Source organism: Echinops telfairi, unplaced genomic scaffold (genome assembly GCF_000313985.2).
Source record: "Echinops telfairi isolate 266 unplaced genomic scaffold, ASM31398v2 ScPeMD7_17;HRSCAF=63, whole genome shotgun sequence".
Classification (NCBI taxonomy): domain Eukaryota; kingdom Metazoa; phylum Chordata; class Mammalia; order Afrosoricida; family Tenrecidae; genus Echinops; species Echinops telfairi.
Genome location: NW_022103914.1, coordinates 2,982,256 through 3,003,411, shown reverse-complemented (window position 1 = coordinate 3,003,411; position 21,156 = coordinate 2,982,256). Strand labels below are relative to the sequence as shown.

Below are 21,156 nucleotides of genomic sequence, written 5' to 3'. Positions count from 1 at the left end.
TTCAAGCAAAATCAAGTAATAGAGAACTCGTGGTATTGAAGGAATAAGTCTACGACACACCGAAGGGAATGGGAAGAAACAATGCTCCAGGGATTGACTGAACAGCAGCTTGGGTATTTCAACAAACAGATGTAACGCTGGAAGTGTTTATTTGCCAAAGACAGTCCCTTGGCCAATCAACAAGAAGAGATTCATATTTGTGCCCATTCCAAAGAAAGGTAATCCAACCAAATTTTGGACACTCTCAAAAACAGCATCATTAATATGACATGCAAGTTAAAATTTGACAATAACTCAAAAATGGTTATAGCTATGCACTGACAGAGAACTGCTGGGAATTCAAGTTAGATTCAGAAGAAGAAAACAAGAGATCATTGTTCATGTCAGATAAATATTGGCTGAAGACAGAGACTACCAAAAAAGAAGTTTACCTGTGTTTTATTTGTTATGCAAAAGCATTCCATGGTACATACATCATGACAAATTATAGGTAAGGTTGCCAAGAATAGGAATTTCGTAAGAGTTCGTTGCGCTCATGTGGAATCTGTACATTGACTAAGCTATAGTCTTTCAAACAGAGACAGGTTTAAAGTCACGGTTTAAAAGCAAAGTTGATGTGCCAGGTTTGCACTCTTTCACCACACTTATTCCATATAGATGCTGAGCAAATCATAACTGAGAAGTTGGTTTATACAAGAAAAACACAGCATCGGGATTGAAGAAAATTCATTAGCAGCTGCAACCTACAGATGGCACAACTGTGCTTGCCGGAGGCAGAGGACAAGAAGGGCTTACCGAGACGACTGTCTGCAGGATGACGTACACATCAACATAAAGACAACAGAAATGCTCACAAATGGACCGGCAAGCAATGTCATGATAAATGGTGAAAAGATCGAAGCTGTCAAGGCCTTCATTTTTAACTTGGATCTGCAATCAACACCTATGGACGCCGCAGTCGAGAAATCAAACCATACACTGCACAGGGCAAATGCGCTGCACAAGAACTCTTCAACGTTTTAAAATGCAAAACCTTCACTTTGAGTTCTAAGGTATTCCTGACCAAAGCATGATACAAAATGGCATCCAAAAGTTCATGGAAATATTTCATTATTATTTTTTTTTAGGTTTTATATATTTATCAAGGAGATTCAGTTATAAAATAAAACTCATTTAGGGATCCACTGTTTTGAAATCATCCTTATTTCCTCTGTAATTTGGCTTATTATTAACTCTTCTAATTCTGAAAATTAGTACCTGATATCTTTCATAAATTCAGGGATTCTGCACGATGCCTGATGTGATTGGTGATAAGACTGCAATGAAGCAGCAGCTATGATTATAATTCTCTTGCAACCCAAAACTCATGGGGATTTTCTTTGCTGTGCAGGCAGCTATGAGGCCATGAGGCAGTAAGTGTTCCTCTGAGAGGGAGTCATCATCCGCTCGTTGGTCAACAAGCATGGCCAGCTGAGAACCCGGATGGGACTTCACCAGATGAAGACCATCATAAACCTTCCACTTGCTTTGATTGGATCCCAAATGTCCACTAAAGACCCTTTTTTTTTTTGCCCCAAGGTCAGGGCACAGGGTTGCCAATTGGAATGAGTGCTGAAACGGATGTGTATTTTCCAGAGTACAGATCAGAGCCCCCTGACCTCCCTACAATGGCCCAGAGAGACCTGTGCTTGGGGACCCACTGGAAAACTGACGTTTATGAGTTGGGAAAGCTCTCGCGTCACCGAAGAGTGCATTCTCAGTTTATTTTCCAAGGGACTTCAGTGGCTTCCACATCCAAACCCAGCATCAGTGCCCACACATCAGCTCTCATCTCCTCCTTCAATAGGGCAGCCCCAAGGGCTGGTGTCTAGAGCCACGAGGACGGCTTTCTACAAGATGGATTGACGCAGCAGTGGCTGCAATAGGCTTACACAAAGCAATGATTGTGATGATTGTGATGTGCCTGGCCCAGGCAGCGTTTTGCTCTCGGACATAGGATCAGTATGAGTCAGAACCCACTCAACGGCATCCAATAACTACCACCCAAACCAAACCCCACCGCTGTCTTGTCAATTCTGGCTCCACAATCCTATCTAGCGTTCATGTGAGCAGGCAGTCTCCTCTTGCTCCTGTGCAGCGCTCGGGCACTTGGGGGGGGTGGAATCGGGAGCTAGCAGCTCGAGGCTTGCCCTAACCCAGCACCAGGGCTCCCTAACAACATCAGAAGCTGATTTGCGACTATTTTCTCCCAGGGTTGGCGCTGCCTTTTCACTGTCTTGCTTCTTTGGAAACACAAAATATTTTCATTTCCATAAGTCAAATATGTTTTTCTTTCCTTGATCGTGCTTTTGCTGTTCTTTGAATATATTGCCCAACTTAAAATTTAGATTTACTCCTACATTTTCGGATAGTGTTTCACTTTTAGTTCCCTGGTTCATTTGGGTAAGTTTTGTATGTGGTGTCAAGTAAGGATCCAACTTTCTGCTTTTGTACCAGCATCATTTGTCAGAAACACTATTTCCCCCCATTCAGTGACTGTGCACACATGGGTTTATTTCTGATATCTCAATCCTGTTCGATTGATCTCTATGTCTGTCTAGGTGCCCAAACCACACCTTTTGATGACTGTAATTGTACGGTAGGTTTTCAAACCAGAGTGCAATCCCTCAACTTTGTTCTTGCTACATTGTTTGGGCTGTCTGGGAGCCCTTTCGATCCCATATGAATTTTAGAATTGGTTTGTCAATTCCTACAAAGAACCCAGACATATTTGCATAAAGATTATGCTGAATCTGTAGAGTAACTTGGGGAGCGTTGCCACCAGAACAGTAATAAGTCTTCTCATTTATGAATATGCTTCTCCATTTACTCAGCTCATGAATTTCTTTCTAGGGCTCAGCAGTTGTCAGATTATGTGTTTTGAATTTCTTTTGTTGAACTTACTTCTAAGTGGGTTACTATTTTTGATACTACTATAAATGGAATTTTTTTCATCATTTCATATTCAGATTGTTCTTATAATGATATTGGAACCTTCAACCTTGCTGAGCTAATTTGTTAATTCAAATCGTTATCAGTAGACTATTAAGGATTTTCCATATACAAGATCATGACAAATAGATGCCTTTCATTTCTTTTTCTGGCATAATTGCCCAATCTAGAATTTCTAGCAGAGCATTGAATAGAAATAGTGCAATGACACACTGTTCTTGTTCCTAATGTAAGGGGAAAGCATCGATCTTTAAACATTCAGTATAAGGGCAGCTGCAGGTGTTCAGACAGCTTTTGTCACGATGTGGAAGTGCCCTTCTGTTCCTAGTTTGTCGGGTGTTCTTTCTTTTCTTTAATCATTTTATTAGGGCTCTTACTGCTCTTATCATAATCCACACATACATCCTTTGCGTCTAGCACATTTGTACATAGGTTGCCATCATCATTTTCAAAACATTTTCTTTCTACTTGAACCCTTGATATCATCAGCTTCCCCCCTCTCCCACCCTCCCTGCCTCATGAACCCTTGATCATTTATAAATTATTTTTTCGTGTCTTACACGGACCGCTGTCTCCATTCATTGTCGAGTGTTCTTATCATAAATGTCCTTGAGTTTGTCAAATGATTTCCATGCATCCAATGAGTTGATCATGCGTTTTATTGTTTTTCATTCTCTGGATACACTATATTGCACTGATTGATTTTAGGATGTTAAACAAACCTTGAATTCTTGGGATAGAATCCACTTGGTTACAGGGTATAATTATTTCTATAAGCTACTGGATTCAAAGTGCTAAATTTATACCAATAATTTTTGTGTCCGTATTCATAAAACATATTGGTCAATACCATGCTTTTCTTCTGATTCTTTGTCTAGTTTTAGTTTCAAGATAATATTGCTCCACCTCCCCGATACAATTGCTGAAGACAAATGGGTGCATAAGCAAATGCGGTGAAGAAAGCTGATGGTGCCCAGCTATCAAAAGATAGAGCATCTGGGGTCTTAAAGGCTTGAAGATAAACAAGTGGCCAACTGGCTCAGAAGCAACAAAGCCCACATGGAAGAAACACACCATCCTGTGTGACCACAAGGTGTCGAAGGGATCAGGTATCAAGCATCAAAGAACAAAAAATTATATCATTGTAAATGAGGGTGAGTGCAGAGTGGAGGCCCAAAGCCCATCTGTAGGCAACTGGACACTCCCTTACTGAAGGGTTGTGGGGAGGAGATGAGCCAATCAGGGTGTAGGGTAGCAACGATGAAACATATAACTTTCCTCTAGTTCTTAAATGCTTCCTCCTCCCACTATCATGATCCTAAGTCTACTTTACAGATCTGGCTAGACCAGAGGATGTACATTAGTACAGATAGCAGCTGGAAACACAGGGAATCCAGGACAGATGACCCCTTCAGGACCAGTGCCGAGAGTGGCGATGCCTGGAGGGTGGAGGGAATGTGGGGTGGAAAGGGGTAACTGATTACAAGAATCTATGTATAACCTCCTCCCTGGGGATGGACACCAGAGAAGTGGGTGAGGGGAGACGTTGGACAGTGTAACAGATGACAAAATAATAATAATTTATGAATTATGAAGGGTTCCTGAGGAAGGGGGGAGGGTGGAGGGAGGGGGGAAAATGAGGTGCCGATATTAAGGGCTCAAGTAGAAGGCAAATGTTTTGGGAATGATGATGGCAACAAATGTACAAATGTGCTCGACACAATGGATGTATGTATGGATTATGATAAGAATTGTATGAGCCCCCAATAAAATGATTTTTTTTAAAAAGAAAACCAATTTGGGTGCATTGTAAATTAAAAATGTGTATATCTTGTATCCCAGAAACCCTTATGCATATGTACAAGGAATAATAAACTCAATATTTAATAAAAAAAGATAATACTGGCCTCGTAGAAAGAGTTGGAAAATACCTTCTTCTCTTACCTTTTGAGAGTGTTTATAAAGAATTGCTACTAATTCTTTTTTCAATGCTTGATAGAATTTAGCAGTAAAGTCATCAGACCTAGGCTTTGCTTTGAGGGTAGGTTTAAAATATACATACAGCTCTTACTTCAAAGGAGCCCTGGTGGTGTAGTGGTTATGTATTGGGCTGTGATCTGCATGGTCAGCAGCTCCACAGGAGAAAGACTGGGCTTTCTACTGCCATAAACAGTTATCCTCATGGTAACCCACAGGGGGGTTGCTATGAATAAGCAAATGACTCGACAGTAGTGAGCTTGGTCTATATAATCTTAGTTAATCTCTTTACTTGCTATACGTCTATCCAGATTGTTGATTTCTGCTCTAGTCTACTTAGGTAGTCTATGCCTGTCTACGAATGTCTCCATTTGTGATAGCTAGTTTTTTTGTGCCAACATGGCACCTGTAAGAAGATATGGGTGGAGTTTAGCCCATCAATCAGGTCGCAGCTTGATGACCTCATTTGGAGGTGCCACGGAGATAAATGGCTCTCTGAGGTGAGCCACTCTCTTTCTCTGCCTGTTGCTAAGCCACATGGAGACCTGTGCCAGCCCTGTGATGCTTCCACCACCATTGGATCCACAAGACTTTCCACCCACCAGCCTGGGATCTTTCTGCCACCTTCTTCATTGCATGTGGCTGCATGAGTCTGAAGAGGGGCTTATGGACTAGCTTCAGACTTGTGAGCTTGAGTTGGACTGGGCTGGGATGTTTTCCTGACATATAATTACTTCTTGATATAAATGCTCTTTCTTATACATATATGGATGTCACTGTATGTGTTTCTCTAGTCAACCCAGCCGAACACACCATTTTATCTAAATTACTAATTTATTGGCATACAATTGTTCATAGTATTCCTTTATAATCCTTTTTATTCCTACAGGGCCAATAATTATTCTATCTTTTATTTCTCATTCAGGTAATTTGAGTACTCTCTGTCTGCTCTACCCTTGTACCCCACACATACACCTTGGTCATTCAAGCTAAGGTGTCTCAATTTTGTTGAGCCGTTCAGAGAACTAGCTTTCAATTTTGTTTTTCCTTAGCACAATGGATTACACATTGGGCTGCTTACCACAAGGTAAGCAGTTCAAAACCACTAGCCACTCAGAGAAAGATACAGATTTACAGCCTTGGAAACCCAAAGGGCGCAGCTCTACTCTGCCCTCTGTGTAGGTTTGAGTCAGAACTGACTCAGTGTCAGGGAGCTTGATTTTTCCTTCATTTCATTTACCCCCTCGACGCATCATTTCCTCCCTCATGCTGCTTGAGGCACCCTGTGCTCTTCTTTCTCTAGTGCCTTGCACAGAGGCTTAGGTTCTTGATTTGAGCTCTGTCCTTTTAGTGATTGTTTTACCTTTTAATATAGACCACAAGGACTACACGTTTTCCTCTAAGCACTGCTTCAGTTGCATCCTATACATCCTGGGTACGTCTTTATTTGCATTTATTTCAGAGTATTCTCTAATATCCCTTTGGGATTTGTCTTTGAGTCACTGGTTAGGATTCCTCCCACTACGCCCACTGCCAACCAGTCCGCTCCAACTCCCAGACCTCTCCATCGGATCTGTGCAGCCACCCACCTGGAGGTGAGCTGTCCGGCACTCAGCAGACAGACCGCCGGGCTTCCTTCTCCACGAATCTGTGAGTTTCTAAAATTTTGTGGGGTATTTTTGTGTGATTGATTTCTAATTTCATTACATTATGGTTGAAGAGCACACTTGTATTATTTCTGTCCTTTTAAATGCCATTGAGTCTCAAACAGCCTTACTATCAGGCAGAGACCCCTGTCATCTTGATTATGATGGACTGAACTCGGTACCTGGCCAGTTGACCACCCTGTAGATGTGACCTGGCTCTATCTGGGTCAAGTATCTCTTGCTAGTTCCATGACAGAAATGTTTTCCCTGGTTTTGTGAATGTGGTTGGGGGTGTTTTTCTTCCTACGCATTATTTGTATTTTTGTCTATATACCAGTACTCATGTTTTTAACCTTACTGCCTTAGTGCAATTTTGTTTGCTGTTGATTTTGTTGAGTCTCCCAGCTGTGAAGTACAGGAAGAGTGGATGTTTAATGATACAAGGGGATAGAGGGAAAACAGGGGTTTAGGATGGGTGATAGGGCGGGAAAGGGGATTTGGGTAGTAGATAATGAGAGTGGAAGTAAGGAGGGTGCACTAGAATGGATTGTGATTGCACAGCTCATTTTAAAGGCAACTTAACCATGGGGGAGGCACGCGCTAGAACTGATGTGGTGATGGTCGGACAATTCTCCTTGAGATGACTGCAAACGAATGAGCTCTTGGGATTGTCTGATATGTAAATCATGTGCCAATAAAACTGCTAAAAAATAAAATAAGCAAAGAAATGATACTGAGGTTTATTTTATGGCCTGGCATATGGTTTGGATTGAACTCAAGATTCTCCAAAGACGGATTCAATCATAGTAAGTCTCCTTTGCATGGATAATTTCTGAGGGAAGTACATGAGCTTTATTGATTTGATTTTTTTTTTCTGGCACCAAGAGGGTTCCGTCTAGCGCTCTCTTTCCAGAGCCGCTCTTCCCAGCGAGACAGCTGGCCTGTAGTTTCACTTCTTTCTCCACCAATCTCCCATTGCCTTTCCCACCGCCTCCATGGTTTCTGAGGTTCCTCTACTCTGTGATAAATGAAGCCGGTTCCTTTGGAAAAGATATGGAGTTTTCTGATTAATAGCTTCAACCCCTAGAGGACATATCTGGAGCTGGGGTGGGGGCAGTATGTCCAGCTCCCCTGCTTTGGGAGCTGAGTGTTCAGCAGAAGGGATGGGGCAGTAGACTTGGTCTATTCCACTTGCCCATCCCAGTGTGGAACCTCTGAGATGGCGCAAAAGTAATTGACTGGGGCTCTCAATATTCCTAGGGCTGTTTTGTCCAACGTGGGCTTCTTCTGGCCAATGAGTAGGGGTTGGAGGAAGATAGACACTATCATGACTTGGCTGCATTTCTTGTAACGTCGTCTCAGCAATAGGAGCTAGGGACAAGATGCAAAATCCGCATACCCTGTCACTTCCGGGAATACAGCCCTCTGATGGGGACTGGTGGCGAGAGAGACTTGTGTGCACACCACACCAGCTTGCAGTGGCGTTTCTGTCTCCCTGAGGGAGGCCAGGGCAGCAGTGGGAGAGCTCTTGGTTTGACCACAGGCTCTCACTGTTCTGAATGAATGACTTTCAGGAGATTTTCTCATTAGCTGTATGCCTTGAAGACCATTTTCAGATCCTTAAAATTATTTAGAAAACAAGTTTCCTGTGGTATTGCTGGAAAATGGGTCTGTGGAGCTCCTCATCATCCCACAGCTGAGCTCTCTTCCTTGTGATGCTTTACTTTAAAGCATAGCCATTCTAGATGCATATAGATCTCCACAGAACAGTTCTCCCACTGTAGTGTGCATGCTATTCACCAGGGAGGAAGACCCTTGACAAGATGGGCAGACACAGTGGCGGCAACGATGGGCTCGAACACAACAACTGTGAGGATGGCACGGGGCCAGGCAGTGCTGGCTATGGGGCGCGCGTGTGGGTGGGGCTTTCATGGTGAATTGGAACCGACCCAACAGCACCTACCACCAACAATGATACACAGCAGGGCAATAAGAGCCATCATCAAATGAACAAATGAAAACCAGTGAACACCCTACTTAGAAAACACAGGATTTTGCTTCCATGTTTTAGTACTGTGCGATCCTTTCTTGCTGGTGGCCACCTCAGCTGGAGTTGGGTCTTTCACCAGTGTAGGAAAACCAGACACACCCAGAAAACTTGAAAAATAGAAACACTGTGAGTTTGGATCATTTCCAAAATTTTTTGCAAAGTTTACAAAGCAATGTACTTACAGGCTTCTTTAAATGATAAATGCTCTGGTAAAGCCTAGAGTTAATCCACCAATCTAATTTCTACTAGTGAAGGAGCAATCAAAGTTAAGTACATTTTAATGAGTGATCTCCAACCCAGTGGAGGCTCTTGTCAGCCTGGCATCGCACCCCTCGCTCTCTCATCACAGCACTCACTCATTTGTCAGTACATCTGTCTCTGCGAGAGTACCCACATACTTCGCATGCATCTCTGCGCTGGGATCTCATGCAACGTGAGTGACCATCAACACCATTGGCCTGCCAGCTCAATTATTCGCTAATGAGTGAAATAACGAGATTCCTGGGGTCTTAAACTAGGGGGTTGACTGGTTAGGCTTTAGAAGCCTCTAAATCCCTTGAGACAGTATTTTAAAATTTGATTTTATATGTGTGTGTGTGTATACACACACACACATATAAAATCAATATATATATATATATATATATATACACACATACACACACCTTTTGGGGGGGTCTGGGGAGAGGACCCAGAGCCTTCATTGTATTTTGAAGGGATCGGTGGCCTCCCTGAAAGATAGGAAATCACTGGTTTCTTTCGATGGTTAACACAGGAGTCGATACACACAAACTCACCTTCCCATGAAACAACGGATGCTACGTGTATACTCTTGTGTACAGATGTGTGGGTGTAGTAGACGTCTGTGTGCCGTCTTCACCAACTAAATGAGACTTGCCCCGAGAATGTGCAGGACAATCCACATTCCCGCTTCCCCAGGAAGAGATCCTGCCGTAGCCACTAGTACTCATCCGCTTCCCCAGGAAGAGATCCTGCCGTAGCCACTAGCACTCATCCGGGCCTTGGCAGCAGCATCCGTCACTCAGGCCAAGAAAAAGGAGCCTGGGATTCCCTGCTTCTACCTGTTTGAGATGCGGACACCCTTCTTGGTAGGAAGTTCCTTTTAGTAACTCAACTGTAAACCTCCTGGCTAACAAAGGCATCTTATAAGCACAGGGACCCGGGCCATTGGGTCCGACAGCCACAGGGTTTCCCTTCCCTTCCCTCTCTCCCGCCGCTCCCTGCAGCAGCCAGAGGAGACCTGGCCCCATCAGGCTAACTAGGTCCTGAGCGCAGCACACACCCACAGTGGAGGGAACTAAGGAATGGGCTGGAATACGCTAATTGGCTATGGTATATGAAATCCTCTCTTCTCTCTCTCCCAGTGACTGAAGATGTTTACCACCTTCAATGAGTGTCTTCCCGTTTTGTCCTAACGACGGAGACTTTCAAAGTGCATTTGTCAAGGGAAGGTTCTGATGTGCCATGAACTCCCAGTTATCCACACGAACAGAGAAGAGCATCAGTGTGCAAAATTCAAAGCCAAAGGCTCTTTCGACGTAGCCTTGTCGTTCCTTGTAACATGAGGTTTAGTGACAGACTTACCTCTCTAATTATGTTTGTCTACTCCTTATTAAAATGAGTTTGTCTGCCTTAGGGCCAGGTGGCTGGGTGACAAGAAGATTCTAGGCCCTGGATTTGTAAAATTACCAGGGGAAATCCACAAGGCAGGCAGATAATCAAACTTGACTAGATTTGAGTTCACGTTCTTAATCACCTATCATCAATTGCTTTGCTCCTATGTGACTGAAGGAGCCCAGGATGAGACGTAAATTACAGGGGAGGAGTTGGAAGGGAATGTGCCTTTACATTTAGACCAGCGGCTCTCAACCTGTGGGTCGCAACCCTTTCAATTCATAACAGTAGCAAAATGAGTTATGAAGTAGCAATGTAAATAATTTTATGGTTTGGGGTGGGCACCACAACATGAGGAACTGTATGAAAGGGTGGCGGCATTAGGAAGGTTGAGAACCACTGATTTAGATGAAGACATCAAGACTGTGTTGCAACCAAAACAGACAACACAATCAATGTTGGTAATTCCCCGGCCTGGTCTCCAAACGTTCTCTTTTACGGTCAGAGTTATCTTTCTACGCAAATTTCATGGCAGCCCAACTCTAGCTCACATCCTGTGCTAGTCTTTAGGACTACTGACAAACATCCTATACTCTCCTCCCAGACACAGGCTGGAACTACACTTCCCAGCCCATTGGAAGTTGGACATGGCCTCGTGACTACATTGGCCGATGCAATGTGGGTGAATGTGACATGTGGCATTTCCAGGTGGGGAGGTGTATGAGTCAGTCTGTGCTTGGCTGCCTACTTTGTTTGGCAACTGGCAACATCTGAAATGGTGGTTGCTCCATCTGCTTGAAGATCCCTGGTAGTACAGTGGTTAAGCATATGGCTACTAACTAAAAGGTCAGCAGTTCAAATCCATCAGCTGCTCTAGATGAGAAAGATGTAGGATGTAGCAGAATGTTTCTACAAAGCTTTAGCAGGGCTCCTCAAACTACTGCCTGCCATTTATCTGGCCCGCCGGGTGTTTTTGCCCCGTTTGTTTTTTTACTTCAAAATAAGATATGTGCAGTATGCATATGAATTTGTTCATAGTTTTTTTTTTTTAAACTATTGTCCAGCCCTCCAACGGGTCTGAGGGACAGTGAACTGGGCCCGTTTAAAAAGTTTGAGGACCCCTGCTTTACAGCCTTGGAAACACTACGAGGTAATTCTATTCTGCCCTCATGAGTCATTGCGTGGGAATTTTACTCAATGGCACACACAGGAGCCCACGAGCGTGGGTCTTTGAATGGCTGTCAAGAACACAGTGCCCCACAGTCAGGGAGCAGGAAATATAGCTCTGTTGTTTTAAAGCATGAAGATTTTGACATTCTGGCTTCAGTCAGCATCATAGCTCTGTCACTGCACACATAAACTGCAATGGACTGCCTGGATGCTCCTCTCCAACTGGACACTACACAACTTGAGGTTAGTACTCTTTCTTCTTTATCTGGTTAACTCCAGGGAGTGGCACACATTCTATAATGGCCTGCTGCTTGGATGTGTGATCCATGTATGGCCACACTGTGCTTTTTTTTTTTTTTGGCTGCTCAGTAACCTTGTCTAGACTCACAGGGCATCTGCTGGGCCAGCAACCTGCTATGACTGCTGCCTCCAGAAGACCAAGGTCACGCACTGTTTTCCACCCATTCTCTGCTCTGAAAGCCTCCTTCCTGCCACCTGTTCCCCAGTCTTTTTCTGCCCATCCAAGTCCATGATTTTTTTCTTCTTTTTGCCCCTTTCCCTGCCCAGCAACAACACACAAGGCCATTCTTAATGCCATTCGGAGCACTTGAAAAAGAAGTGAAATTATGAAATGAGATAAAAGATTCTGTAACAAACAAGTAATTTTGTGTTAAAACAAAACTCGCTGTTCTCTAGTCAATTCTGACTCATAGCAACCCTATAGGACAGAACAGAATTGCCCCTTTGGGTTTCCAAGACTGTACATCTTTATGGGAGTAGAAAGCTTCATCCTTCTTCTGTGGAGTAGCTGCTGGCTTGAACTGCTCACTTTGTAGTTAGCAGCCCAATGCATAACCACTACACCAGACCACCTTTAGTGCAAGGCATGCATATTTTAAATAGCCTTGTAGAAAAGGAAAATTTCTTCCTCCTTGACCTCTGTGATTCTCCATGTCCATGTTCTCTCAACACTTTCTCCACATCCTCTAGCTCCCATTCTCCTTCCCCAGCCTGAGGGTATGTAGACACACCCTTAGCCCTGGGTGCCCGTCTTAGGGCTGCTGACGTTCAAGTGTAACTGCATTCTTCCCATTGAGCAATGGTGAGCAGGCATGGTGAGAGAGATGAAATGAGTGGCATTATGGAGGTGAGGCAAGAGGTACTATCAGTTATGCGGAGGTTGAGTAGTCCAAGATTTTTGTTAGGAATCAGGCCCAAGACATTACCAAACTGTCTAGGGGATCTCATGGTTCTGAAGGATAAGGAGACTTAGGGATGGATGAGGAAGAAATCTGAGCAAGGGAAGTAGATAAAGCATGTGTGTGGCCTCTCTCCCCGAGGGCCCTGATGCAGCCTGTCACAGGCACCCTCAGATCGGAGCTGCCTCAGCAAACATCACAGCCTCCCCTGCTCCATTTGGTCCCCACTTGTTCCCCTTGGGTGAGCTAAGTCTGGATTCAAATTAGACAATGCAGCAGCAGGGTAGTTCTCCAACAGGAGTTACTGTGGTTCCCACAGGGGCTACAGATAAAGACCATTAATTAGTCTCACCTAAAGTCTTTATTGGTGGGTCTGTATCTTGGAGGAGCAGCGTGATCCTTCCTTGAAACTCTGCTGTTTTCGTAGGATCTGGCCATTCCTTAGCATTTCCTCCGGACCCTCTGGCTTCCATGAAAAACTCTGCCTATCTTAGCCAAGACAACACAAGCCCACTGTTGCCCTAAATGATTTTTCAAGGACGCCCAAGCCTGCCATGTTCATGTCTTTCTTGAAGTCTTTTTGGACTGACATCCCCACCCCTCATCAGCCAAATTCCGTGCATCCCCCAGGGCTCACTTCGTGCACAAAGTTCGAGCCCCCACCCAACATCCATAATCCACTCCTTTCTCATCTCTGCACCAACAGGGCACCTACTGTATGTTCTGGAGTATCCCAGGGCCTCGGTTTCTACATCTTAACATCTAGAAAATAATCATACCTACCTTATAAAGTTATGGGGTAGCTTAATGGCATACTGCATATAAAGCATTATGTTATGATATAGATTGTAAGGGGCTCTTAGAAAAGAACCTGGCATGTACTGGCAAACCAAACCCACTGCCACCTAGTCAATTCTGCCTCACAGTGATCCTCTAGAACAGGGCAGACCTGCTCCTTAGGGTTTCAAGACTAAATTTTTACAGGAATGACTGGTGGGCTTGAACCACTGACCTTATAGTTAGCAGCTCAAAATTTAACCAACTGTACCACCAGCGCTCCCCAGCATATACTAAAAAACTCCCAAACCAAACTCACTGCCATCAAGCTGATTCCAACTCAGCTAAGGTATGGGGCCGGGTAGAACTGCCTTTGTGGATTTCCATACTTGTTGAGTGGAAGTGGGAGAAATGCAGCAACAAAGAGATGGGTGGAGTCTGGCCACTGAAACCCATGGACCTGGTTCACAGGGACTAGAGGAAAAGACGAGAGCAGATTGAATGGTCTAAAGTTCATGACCTAGCACAAGGGGGCTAGGGTTGTTGAGAATTTGTGATGAGGCCCATGATCTAAAGGCAAGCCAGCCAATGGGGGCCCTGGTGAGGCTAAGTGAGGCAGCCCACATTGAGTTGACTGGAACTTGACCAGATGAAGAGCAGGTTTTTGAGCCTGTGAACTGGTGCATGTTGCTGCAGACTTTATGGATGGCCTGTCCTGATCTGACTTTGCTTATGGATGCAGACTCACAAGGTTCCAACTGGAATGAAGACTCTTCATATCAAAGAATATGACTGTCTCCTCAGAACACTGGGTTGATATAAGTGGGCAGAATAGGAATTGGATACCCAAAAGTGGGGGGGATAAAGGCATGAAGTGGTTGGCTTACAAACTTTGATAGGTGGGAGAATATATTCATAAGATTATAAGATTACGGTATAGGTGTTACTTAACTGCAATTATTAGGCATAGAATATGTTGTGTTGTTCATTTATAGAATATTATGTTTAAATGAGGCTTTGGCACATTTTTTAATTATATGCATTTTAGTTTTATCCCGTTAGGTACAGATATGATTTTATTATTGTTTTGTTTAAAAATTATATATAGCTAAAGAGTTGTGTGAAAGTGTCAAGTTGACAAGGGGTAGTCTGGGTAGTTACATAATCTGTTGTCAACTTGAGACTATTGGGAGCGAAGGGGTGAAGTTTAGCTTGTTAATCAGGTCGCAGCTTGATGACCTCATTTGGAGGCACTAAGGAGATAAATAGCTCATTGGAGGCGGGACACACACTCACTCTCTGTGAGACATTTCTGCTGACAAGACACATGGAGCTACGCTAGTGTCCTAGAGCTGGAAGAGCCATGTGGAGACCCCTGCCAGTGTTGAGCTGCTTTCACTGCCATTGGATCCACAAGACTTCCCATCTGCAATCTTCCTGCAGTCAGCCTCATTACATGTGTTCCGTGAGTCTGAAGAGGACTGGTATAGATTGGTATCGGACATATGGGCTAATATTGGACTTGCGGACTTGACCTGGATTGGGCTGGAATGTTTTCTCAATGTACACGCTCTTTGATTCTTTCTTACACAGACATGAGTCTCCCTGGATTTGTTTCTCTAGTCTACCCGGAGTGATACTCCCAGACTGTAACTCTTAGTGGGAGAAGAAAGCCTCATCAGTCTCCCTCCAAGTGGCTGGTGGCTCTGAATTGCTGACCTTGCAGTTAGCAGGCCAGCATTTAACCAGCACACCACCAGGGCTCCTCCCAATAAGTGGTGGCGAGGACAAGGTAACGATGGGGATTGACACAGAACAGAATTGCTATGTGTCATGTATGGAAGTTGGTGCTACACTAAATCGGTGGTTCTCACATGTAAGGGTGCATCAGAATCACTTGGAGGTTATTTTTTTGAAACACAGGATTTCAGGGGTCAGTTCCTACAATTTCTGACTTGGTTAGACTTATGTAGGAACATTCATAGAAACTTTATTTATAATTGTCCCCAAATTAGCAACAACAATAACTACAATGACAAAAGTCTAACAATAGGAAAAAGAATAAACAACTGTGGTATATTCATACAATAGAATACTACTCAGCCATAAAATTAAAAAAATAAAAACTAGTGGACATAATAAAATAGAGTCTAAAAACATGTTGAGTGAGAGAATAAGAGGCAACAGTATTTATCGTCAATGCTGACATGTCTAAGAAATCCAAAACAGATCAAATGAATTTATGATGGCAAATCAGCACAAGGGTTACTTGGAGGGGTTGGCAATTTATTAGAGGGGGTAGGAGGGAACTTTCTTGGTGAATGTAAATGCTCTATGTTTTTACTAGATTGGTGGTTAAGAAGATGCATTATTTATCAAAACTCACCAAACTGTACACTTAAAATGTGTGTATTTTGCCATGGACCAATTTTACATAAATGTAAAATGAAATTAGGAGGTTAATATTACCTAACCTTCTAGGTAGCTGGAAGGATTAGAAACTACAAATGAGGGGAACCGATTACAAGGATCTTACATGTGACCTCCTCTGTGGGGGATGGACAACAGAAAAGTGGGTGAAGGGAGACATCGGACAGGGCAAGATATGTCAAAATAATAATTTATAAATTATCACGGGTTCATGAGGGAGGGGGGGAGCTAATGTCAGTGGCTTAAGTGGAGAGCAAATGTTTTGAGAATGATGAGGACAATGAATGTACAAATGTGCTTTACACAATTGATGTATGTATGGATTATGATAAGAGTTGTATGAGCCCCTGATAAAATGATTTTAAAAAAAGAAACTACAAATGTAACATATCTGGAATGTAGTAGATACTCAATGACCGGGAATTCAAATAATGATTCCAAGTGCCCGTGGACCAGCTATCACTCTCTCCTGACTGAAATGAAGCTCACGTGAGCTCAAGTTCACTGTGAAGCGAAGCAGAAACAGATCTCAACCTGTGAGATCAAAGGCTTCTCTGGAGCGGCAGTCTGTGCCTCCACCTCAGGGAGGCTGAGCTGGAAGGACAGTGGGTCTGGGTTTCAGACAAACAGGCAGTTGGAGAATGGCAGAGTGCTTTTCTTCTGACCATTAGTGCCACTTGAGTTGGCAGAGGGAGAGAAAGAGACACGCTACACAGTGTACTTAGGCTGCAGGTGTCTGGAATAGAATGGGTTCAAGAAGCAGGATTTTGAAATAAGTCTTGGAAAACTCACATGGGAAAATCGTAGGAGTCTAGTCCAGATAAAACCTGTGGCTCACCATAAACACATCTCTCTGAGATACCATTTTTCCCTGTCATGACCATGGCCCCAGTATTTGTGAGGACATACTAGGTGCCAGGCACAGTACCGACTGCGTCACAAACATCAAATAATCCTCACAACAACCCAACAACAGATCTGATCACTTCCGTTTCACAGGTGAAGAAAGGGGAGCGCAGTGGAGAGCAGTAATTCCTTAGCCCAACAGCTAGCAAACATTCCTCTCTGGTTTCCCAAAGGGGCCAGTCAGCATCTGCGTGTCCACTCCCCATCACGGGGAACTCACTCACCCGACTGCATCCCACTTGCTGAGCCATGACCTGGCTGCCCCTCTACTCTCTGGACAGCCTGCCTCCGAGAACGACAGAAAGCCACTGGACTCTCTTCTCCAACACAGCCTTCAAGTCTTGGAAGGCAGCAACTGTGTGTCCTTATGGCTCCTCGTTTCCAGACTGGATGTCCCTAATTCTCTCCAGCATTCCCAGAGCGCCACATCTCTTCACATTCCAAATTAATACCTCACCAAACCAAACCAAACTCACTGCCGACTCAGAGTGGCCTGACAGGGCAGGGCAAACCTGCCCTGCGCATTTCCAAGACTGGAACTCTTTACAGGAGCAGAAAGCCCCATTTTACAGGGAATCCAGATAAACCCCTCAGGAACAGAAATGGGAGCAGTGATACCAGGAGGGGAGGGGGGAAGTGGGGAAAGGAAAGGGAAGAAGGGGGAACCAATCGCAATGATCGACACATAACTGCCCCCCCCCAACCAGGTGATGAACAGAAACGTGAAGGGAGACAGCAGTCAGTGTAAGATATTAAAATAAGAATAATTCATAATTTATCAAGGGTTCACAAAGTTGGGAGGGGGGAGGGAGGGTAAAAAAGAAGAGTTGATACCAAGGGCTCAAACAGAAAGTAAATGTTTAGAAAATAATGATGGAAACTTATGTACAAATATGCTTGATATAACTGATGTATGGATTGTTATAAGAGCTGTAAGAGCCCCAAATAAAAATTATCTTTAAAAAAAAAGAAAAGGTAAAAAGCCGGCCTTTTTCCTCACAGAACAGCTGGTGGTCTTGAACTGCCGACCTGCAGATCACCACCCAATGCGTAACCACCACGCTACCAAAATGGTGGTTAACACAGGGAAGCGGCATTGGTGACTCTCCTTTCTGGCCTTGAGCTGAGCGAATGCCTTCAACAACCCCAAGTACATTCCTTTCACAGTATAACACAGGGTCGGCGACAGAAACGGGTGCAGGCTGCAGCCCAGAGAGCTAGCTGGCCCGTGCTCCGCACACTTCCCTACTCAGACAAATAGAATGTTAACATTCGGTATGTCCGCAGCTCCTCATTCTCACTTGGGCTGAATAGTGTTCTAAGCACATCCCTCCCCTCCGCGGCCCTCCCCACTGTCCCGCCCCCGCAGAAGCTGGGCACAGCCCCAGGGCTCACCATGGAGTTCATGGCAAAGTGATTGTGCTGCGTCTGTAGGTCTAGGGCGTGCTGGTAGCTGACTCCGATTTCCGTGTGGCTCTGCAGGAACAACTCCTTGTTGTGGCTTATCCAGTCAAACATCTACAGGGGACAAGAAGACGCAGAATGATCACGAAGAGTCCTGGGTCTAACAACAACAACAACAAATTTGAAGCATGTCTAGAAAACACAACCACTCTCCTCCCCAACTCCCACCCCCGGGTGTGCCCAGTGACACCCAGCTATCATCATTCATAAGGCCAGGACGCCCCAGCCTGGCTTCGTCTGTTCAGTAAGGAGCCACCGTCAGCCTCTGTGTTTCTCTACGGAACCTGAGGGAAAAGGAGAAAGTGGGTGAGGAGAGAGGGAAAGGGGCAGGAAGCTGTTTACTGTTCCCAGCTACCTGCCCCTTTTTAAAGCACCCAAAGGGCCCTTCCTTGCCAGTGGTTCTCAACCTTCCCAATGCCTTGACCCTTTAACACAGTTCCTCACGTTGTGGTGACCCCCCCAGCCATACAATTATTTTCGTTGCTACTTCATAACTATAATTTTGCTGTTATGAATCGGGTGGCCCCTGTGAAAGGGTCGTTCGACCCCCAAAGGGGTCGTGACCCACAGGTTGAGAACTGCTGCTTTAGAGACAGGTGCTGAAGAACAAGCTGGAAGGCTCGGTGTGTTCTGGAATGCACTAGAAGAGAGAAAACCTTGCTGTCAGCAACAGGCCAAGTGTGGCCATCTGAAGGCAACAGCTGGGCCCGCTGGGCTAAGTGTATTCCTGGACTGTAGTATTAAATTAAAATTGGCGATGGGGGTGGGGGGCCAGCCCCCACCGCTACTACTACTACCCACGGGTTCAGTAATGCACAATTGTACAGTTGAGATATATAAGTATTATATTAAAGTCATCGAGAGCATGAGCGATATTACAATAATGCAGTTGGACACATTACATGGTAGCATTGCTCACCTCAGCCCAGCTTGGTGGTCCACGTGGAGAGAGGGGGAAGGGAAGGAGGGCAAGGGAACAAGGGAGAGAGGAGAGAGGGAAGAGAGGGGATGCAGAGAGAGAGGTCTGAGAGAGGGGTCTGAGAGAGTCAGAGTGCTGACCCATGCCTATATACCTTTTGGGGGCATGCCAGCCCACTAATTACAGGTAGAGACATAGGGAGTCACAAGGAGGAGCTGCACTATAGGTTACACAGCAATGAGAGGGTGGTCTAGGGGGTGGTCTCTGGGTCTCCATAGGAACCATTATCAGTAGGGTGAAAACTCCTCCTACAGGAGCCTGTCCATTGTCCCCAGAGGCAGGGAGCAGGCCTACCCCTGTGGAGGGATGAGACAGCAGTCTGGCAACTGATTGGCCTCAGTGGGGGAATGCCTGCGCATCTGACCTCCCCCCACACTGGGCAAGGCTGTGGCACTCATCCTTCACGTCCCTCCCTTTACACGTTGTGCAATACATGCGCATTGGACTTGAATGAGAGCTCATCCTGAGCACTAGGCTTGCTCGGAGTCAGGCTCGACTTGATGGCCATGGGTCTGGTTTAGGTTATGTTCACAAATCCATTTTAAGTCTCTCCATGGATTAAGATTTCATTGACTCTTTTTCTGACCATTAACCAGGAATGCGAGCAGTCCTGCCCTCCGGCAGACTGCGTTAGAAAGAGGATTACTACCATTCTGCTAGCCAAGGTCAGGGGAGTGGGGACATCTGGATGCTATTGGGGTGCTAGGATCTCATGACTGCCTTGGTCGGAAGGGCTTGTAAGTGTATCTGTCTAACATGATGTACGTATGTCCCAGTCATGATCCCGTAGTCCCACCAGTGATCAGGCACCAGTCATGCTTCTGAGACTATTTCCTTTGCCCTCCCATGTTCTATTTAAGCCTCTAGTTCTCTGGCCACTCTTGGACATCATGATGGCCTCCAGCCAGTGGTCTCCTCATCTGGGAGCACTCTGAACAGTCAAAAGAACAAGTAGCTCTGTCTTGGAGGAAGTACAGCCACACGGACACAGTGGCTGCAACAATGGGCTCAAGCACAGGAACAATTGGGGGGAGGTCCAGAACTGGGAAGTGTGTCATATGGTCTTGATGAGTTGGAAATGAGGTGACGGCACCTCACAACAACACTGTTTGGTTAATTTTGTCTTCTCGGGCTTCCCTTTGAAATGCTTTGCTCAGCACTTCCTCTTCACCATTCTTCCATGCGCTTTAGCTCCTCTCTGATCCTGAGCAAATTTCAGAGTGTATTTTGATATCCACTTTGATCTTGAAATGTGCAGAGAAAATCAAAAGGAAGAGAGTGCTCAGCATATACCAAGCTGAAAGAACTGGAGGGGGGGAAAATCAAGACTCAATTTGCAATACTGAAATATCCTATGGGCAAAATATTGAATGATGCAGGAAGTTTACAAAGAAGATGGATGGAATACACATAGTCACTGTATGAAAAGAACTAGTCAACATGCAACCATTTCAAGAGGTAGCATATGGTCAAGAAGTAATGGTAACTGAAAGAAAAAGTCCAACCTGCACTGAAAGAATAACTGAAAGCAAGGCTCCCAGAATTGAAGGAACACCAACTGAAATGTTTCAACAAGCTGTCGAAGCACTCATTCACCTGTGCCAGGAAATCTGGAAGACAGCTACCTGGCCAGCTGACTGAGAGAGTCACATTTGGATCTGTTCCAAAGAAATGTGGCCCAACAGAATGTGCAAATTACTGAACAATACCATCAATACCATAAGCAGGTAAAGTTTTGCTGAAGATAATTCAATAATAGTTGCAGCAGAATCTCGACAGAGTTGCTGGAAAGCCAAGCTGGTTCAGTAAAGGACCAGGTACAAGAGATGGAATTGTTGATCTCAGATGGACATTGGCTGAAAGCAAAGAATACCAGAAAGATGTTTGTTTTATTGACTATGCCAAAGCATTTGACAGCGTGGACCATGAAAA

The 21,156-nt window shown here is 44.7% G+C and overlaps 1 protein-coding gene and 1 pseudogene across 13 annotated transcripts in view; both read right to left on the bottom strand.

Annotated features, from left to right (window-relative positions):
- KALRN (kalirin RhoGEF kinase) overlaps positions 1 to 21,156 on the bottom strand; it is a 653,766-nt gene that overhangs the window by 391,621 nt on the left and 240,989 nt on the right. For all 13 annotated transcript variants that reach the window (XM_030884807.2, XM_030884808.2, XM_045287542.1 and 10 more), the window contains one exon: positions 18,177 to 18,299. In XM_030884807.2, coding sequence (XP_030740667.1) covers positions 18,177 to 18,299 — 123 coding nt within the window. The remainder of the gene's footprint in view (positions 1 to 18,176; positions 18,300 to 21,156) is intronic.
- LOC115868653 lies at positions 1,268 to 17,032 on the bottom strand (annotated as a pseudogene).